The sequence below is a fragment of the Antechinus flavipes genome, chromosome 5 (genome assembly GCF_016432865.1).
Source record: "Antechinus flavipes isolate AdamAnt ecotype Samford, QLD, Australia chromosome 5, AdamAnt_v2, whole genome shotgun sequence".
In the NCBI taxonomy this organism is placed as follows: Eukaryota; Metazoa; Chordata; class Mammalia; order Dasyuromorphia; family Dasyuridae; genus Antechinus; species Antechinus flavipes.
This window is the reverse complement of record NC_067402.1, coordinates 172,572,905-172,578,904: the sequence shown is the minus strand read 5'-3', so window position 1 is coordinate 172,578,904 and position 6,000 is coordinate 172,572,905. Positions and strand designations below refer to the sequence as shown.

At 31.5% G+C, this 6,000-nt stretch overlaps 1 protein-coding gene across 2 annotated transcripts in view; it reads right to left on the bottom strand.

Annotated features, from left to right (window-relative positions):
* Positions 1 to 1,952: 1,952 nt before the first annotated feature.
* The window catches only part of INTS13 (integrator complex subunit 13), a 31,996-nt gene continuing 27,948 nt past the window's right edge, over positions 1,953 to 6,000 (bottom strand). For both annotated transcript variants that reach the window (XM_051962193.1, XM_051962192.1), the window contains 2 exons: positions 4,050 to 4,185; positions 1,953 to 2,338 (listed from right to left, as the gene is read on the bottom strand). In XM_051962193.1, the coding sequence (XP_051818153.1) occupies positions 2,299 to 2,338; positions 4,050 to 4,185 (176 nt within the window). In that variant the 3' untranslated portion in view covers positions 1,953 to 2,298. The remainder of the gene's footprint in view (positions 2,339 to 4,049; positions 4,186 to 6,000) is intronic.

Below are 6,000 nucleotides of genomic sequence, written 5' to 3'. Positions count from 1 at the left end.
CACACACACACACTCTTTCACACTTTTGTTCAGCAATGGGAAATTACATTTTCCCCTAAAATTATCTTTATTCATCTAGATTAACTGCTTCATTTACAATTAATTTCCCAGGATGAATAAGGAAGCATATGCTTTTTTCTATCCACTTTACTCGGGCAAAGAGTAGTCATCTTTTTGATGCTAATATTATCAGTTATTCACACCCACAGGATTTTCTTTATAGCCTTCATAAACATAAACAAAGTATTGTAATAAACATTTATTAATTGCCTCGGTGTTAAGATCTGTCCCAAGCACTTTACAAATAGTATCTCATTTAATCCTCCCAACCCTGAGACTGGTACACTCGTCAATTAATTAAAAAAAAGATAAAATTAAATGATTTATCCAGGGTCACAGAGGTAATTTCTGAGGCCACATTTAAATTCAGGTTTTTCTGACTTCAAGTTCAGGATCTATCCCTGCACCACTAAAGTTGCCTCATATCGGGCAAATTGGTAGATTTACTCTCATTTAAGAAGATCTACTTTTTTTTTTTTTAAAGCTTTTGTTCTTGAATTTTATTTGTTAATTTGATTACAATTTGCTGGAAATATCACTAACACAATTCAGTGGTGTTAAAGCATACTTGAGAGAAAATGAAGGCAATGTGCATTACTAAACTGGGAACTAAGGCTTCAAATCATTAATAAGCTGATTTTAGAAATATCTTTGTACTATGTAACAATTCCTGAAGGCAGCTGTATAGTTTTTTGAAATCCATAAATTTGCTAATTCAATTAAAAAGTTTTCCTTCTTTTAGAGCAAGATGTTGCAATATTGGCTATGTTTTGAGGATTGTAAGACTTATGTTCACAGGTCCCAGCTATTTCTAAAGCATGCAATCATTGTATTTCTAGTGTACACAGGTGTGTGTGTGTGTGTGTGTATGTATCAGTTCAACTCTTATGTAATAATATTGAGATTGAGATTAACGAACATTTATGCTTCATCACAATTAAGAAAACACAAAAGTCTCAATTAAAACTCTTACACAGGGACTTCTGGTTAGTGCAATCATGGAATAAGAAGAACATACTCAGAAGCTACTCTAGAATGATGACAGAAAATGGTACCTAGCTATTTTTAAATTCAGAAAGTTAACTACATTGATCACATTTTCATGGAAACACCAAAGCCTACGAGCTCTACATATAGAGTACTCTTGTATTGAAAGGCAGAAAAGAGACAAGTTTCATAGCATGAGTGAAAATGAAACCTGAAATTCAAGGGTTTTCCTTTTTCTTTAAAGACATGAAAATCCTAAAGTTGGATAGGTAATCTAGATTTAGCAAAACTACCTCATTTCATTAGAAGCCCCACAATTACTTGTCAATATTCATCTTCCAGATAAATTCTCTTTAAGAAAACAAGAATCCCAAGAAAATCTAGTGCAGTGGGCAGCACTATACTAACTACACACACTATACTAACTACACAGACAAGATCATACATTCACAGCACTTGTGAGAGCTTTGAAATTTTCTCATATTCCAGCCTAAAATACTTATATCACAGACTTGAAAAAAAGAAAAATCTTATCAATGGCAGGAGATACAGTGGCATGTTCAGTACTGACTTAAAAAAATTAGCCAAGATTACTAAATACTATTTTCCAGAACAATTTTTAAAAATACAAGTAAATTTTAAAAAACTGTTTTAAAATAGATTTTTCTTGAAAACATCAAACATAAGACAAAAATAATTTGTGTTGGCAAAAGAAAACATAAATTTGATAATAGTACAGTACCTTGCATAGTAATCAGTGTTTGCAGAGTAGTCTCTTGAATGCTCAATGCTTAACAAGACAGATTACAATCATGGTTATATATTAACTCTTATAATCTTAGAATATTTCAAAACATTTTAAAAAAATTTTGAAAACCAGCTTTGGCTAAATAAGTATAGCAACATTTTTAAATTTTAAAAATTCTCCAATATTTTATTTTAAAGATATTTTTAACAATTTTATTTGGCAAAGAGAAGTACAAGACCATCTTTAACAATTCCAAAAGGAATGCTCTTTACTTTAAAAATGCATCTATGATTTGTAGGACAAATCCCATCTGTGAATCCTTCACTTATCATGTGCCAGTTCTATATTTTGTACAAAAAAGATCGAATTAGATGAAATTTATAAAATTGTAAAAACCAGTCCAGGCATGGTAACTATACAATCTTGCTGAAAAAGTACTAGTATCAAATCTAGCATAAAACAGTTTATGCCATATACTAAGGTTTAGTTCTTCAAGTCACTGCTCACTGCCGGCTTGCTTTTCCATTTTCTGTTGTCTCCATTCTGAGAAAAAGAAGAGGAACAAAGATGTTGATGAAAGGAAACATCTAACAGATGGTCTTACTCCATTCTTCAAATGATCTTAGTCTTTCAAAAGACCTCCAAAACTGAAATGACTGAAGTCAAATTTCAACATATTCAAATAATCAAAGCAAAATCCTAACATATAATTGAAGGATTTCCCCCTTCTTTCTTATCAGTAAACTTCTTTCAACTGCAATTTTTAAAAAGTACAAAACACTTGTTAAATATCTTCTAGTAAAAGGCACTAAAGAAACTAAGTTTCTAAAAGGCACTAAAGTTTTATTACTAAGGAATAAATATTCTACTAGAAGAATACAATGTGTACAAAGATAAGTACGAGGCAAGTAAATGTAAGGAAATATCAAAAGCAAGAAGGCACTAATGAGTGGAAAGTTCAGGAGTAGGAAGTGACACCTAAGCAAGATGGAAAGTGATGCACTGGAAACAACAAGCAAAGCTGATCTGATTAAAATAGTATGCATGAAGAGGAGAAATGGGACTAGAAAAATCAGTGGGAACCATACTATGAAAAGCTTGAAAAGAAATTTATCCCCAAAAATAGCTGAGGAAAAAAAAAAGTCTGAAACTTATTTGAATTTAAACCCAAATTCTCCCAATAAGAGCTACTGAGTTAAACAGAATAGTATTACATTTAGTTTTTTTTTTTTTTAAATATATTCTATGGCATTTTACTGAAGCTCTTCTATAATTTCACAATGAGTTCTGAGCATTTTTAAAAAGCCATCTTCTAATAATAGCAAATATAAAAACATTTTCATTTACTAGTTTTAAAATTTTTTACATTAACAAAAGATTAAATTTATTAATCATTACTGACCTCTTGGCAATAGATTTTGCAGCATTGATAATTTCTTTCCCTGGGATTACTGACACTGCTCTCTCCTAGTCCTTATCCCACCTATCCTTCCTGGTTTCCCCTGCAGCATCATCATTTGTCTCTCCCACAGATGAGTATAGCTAATGGTTCTGAGCTGATTTCTCTCTTCTGTTTCCAACATCTTGATCTATCAGCTCCTATGGATTCAACTGTTCCTTCTTTGCAAGTTACTTCCAAATCTATTTATTTCACTCTTCTTTCTCTCCTTACCACTAGTGTTACATCTCCAACTGCCTACTAAGACATTTTCACTTCTGATAGCCCAAAGATCTTTCAAATTCAGAATAATCAAAACAAAATTCTTCACTTTTGCCCTACAGTTTCCCTTGTTTTATCTTCACTGTTTTTCACAAGGTTTCTATCTTAACTTTCAGTCCCATAGCTAGAAGTAATCTTTGAGTCTATTCTCACTAACTAGCAATCAATTCTTGACAGTTTTGCCTCCAGATTTTTCACATCTAAATTCACTAACACACAACCACCACCTTATTTCAGCTTCTCTTCATTTCTTGCAAGGACTTCTACAGAAAAAACTTCTTAATTGGATTTCTTGTGTTAAGATTCTTCACTTTTCTAATACAACCTCAATATAAATGGACACCTTAATATTCCTAAAAAACAGGTCTGATCCTTTCAGTCCTGTTAAGAAGTCTCAGTGGCTCCCTATTGCCTCAAGGATAAACATATAGATTACTCTAGCATTTTAAATAATTACTGACTTGGATTTCTGAAGGGAAAAGAAAGTCTCTGACAAGGCTAATTCTGCAAGGCACTATATTCAGTAATACAAACCCATTTTCCTCTTTAAGATGTTGATATAATTCAGCTCTATTGTTGACAGAATTCAAACGACCAACAAATTCCTGGTGCTTCCTGGAGTTGGCAGTATTAATCCTATTACTCCACAAAGACAGCAAGGACATTGGGCCTAATATTATGTTTGAAAAGAGAGAAGAAAATAAATATGTTAATTATTTAAAAAACCAATTCAATTTTAGATTTGTCAAATTAGTGGCAATATTGTTCTATTTCACAAAATTCAAAGAAATAATTAAATTAACATTTTATTACAGCCATTTAGAAAAGACTGTTGTATAACTGATTAAATACATTTTTTCTGAAAAGAAAAAAAAGGATAAAGAAACACATCAGTTATTTTCTATCCACCAAATTATCTTCCTCTCATTCAAAATAATTTATTACTTCTAAGACATCAATTTTAATAAAAATGGTTAGGAAAAAGTATTCCCATTATTTCCAAGCAATTTCTTGATTCAATACTCTCTATGTAGGATTGAAGTTTGATAATATAAAAAGAGTATCTTTGTCTTTATTGACAAATATCTTCACAATGTAGTGAAGAGAAATATAAGGCAAGTAAAAAATGCAACTATATCAACTATACAGACTCAAGAATACACTGAAGTAATATAAAGCAAAAAACAGAGTAGTATTCAGGACAATCAACTGATTTCAAATCAGACTTGTTTCAATTCTGTAGCTACCTAGCTTCAATTGACCTCTCTCAAACACAATTTCTTCATATATAAAAACTATTTTTCACAGAAATGCTATGAGGAAATTACTCTGCAATCCTAAAAGTTGATAAAAAGGTGAGTTATTATTATTGCAAAAAGTTAAATTCTAGCTAAAATTTCTGTTACCCATCTAAAGACTCTTATAATATTTTGCTAAGAGCCTTAAAAAGAAAACTGCTGCATTGACAGCAAAGTGAGTATCTAGTGTATTGTGAATAATTTTCTTCTCTAAAATATTACAATGTGTTTGAAGCTTTATCTTTACTTCCAGGGTTCAGTTTATTCACTCTTATTCACTCAAGCTATCTTGAGTCCTTTTCTTGCTCAACTGTGGTACTTTTGTGCTATAGTGGCACAACAGTTGTAAAATTTAAATATGTTGACATTGTCAAATGACCTACAAAAGAGTCATTAAATGATGTAAAATACACTCTGATCTTAAAGTATTCTAAACTGACTTGAGACAATACAATTTACAATATACATTTATTTACAAATCCATATATCAGAAAACATAATTAATTTAGAAGATCCATATTAAAGTCATACTTTGTCAGAAACTTCACTGAAAGAGGATCTAGATATAAGCCACATTTATACAGATTCTTATGGCCAGGAAGTTTAGGTGCCTAATTTAGGTGTTTAGGATACATGGCCCTGGGCCTGTTTTAATGCAAGACATTCAAGGTTCCAAAAGCCAAGAATAAATAACACAGGCTTTTCCTAACTCCCATAATTAAAAAAAGGAAAAAATAAGACTCCTGGCAATGACAGTCTGGTCAATTGGGCTCCTCACTTCTGCTTTTAAATCCAAGGTTAGACTTTAGTATGGAGATCCCGGATCAGAAGAAAAATGGACAGACTGGGAAGTTGGGAAGATTATAGGCTGAATTCTCTTCTAAAAACCCCTAGTTATGTGTTGACTAGCAACTTACAGAGTCTGTTTCATTTTTTTTTTAAAAATAAAAACAAAGAAGAAGGAAAAAAAAGAAACACTAATAGAACTGTGACAAGGCTCCAAATAAGTGATATAAATGAAAATACCCTGCTGATATCAAAGTGCTATGGAAATGTCGATTCGTTTGATTATAAAAAATTGTGGCATCACAAATTTAGAACTGTAGGGATTAGACAAATCCTTATTTTTCTGTCCCTCTGCTTCATATCAAGCCACACCAAAAACAAAACAAAAAACTAAAACAAAA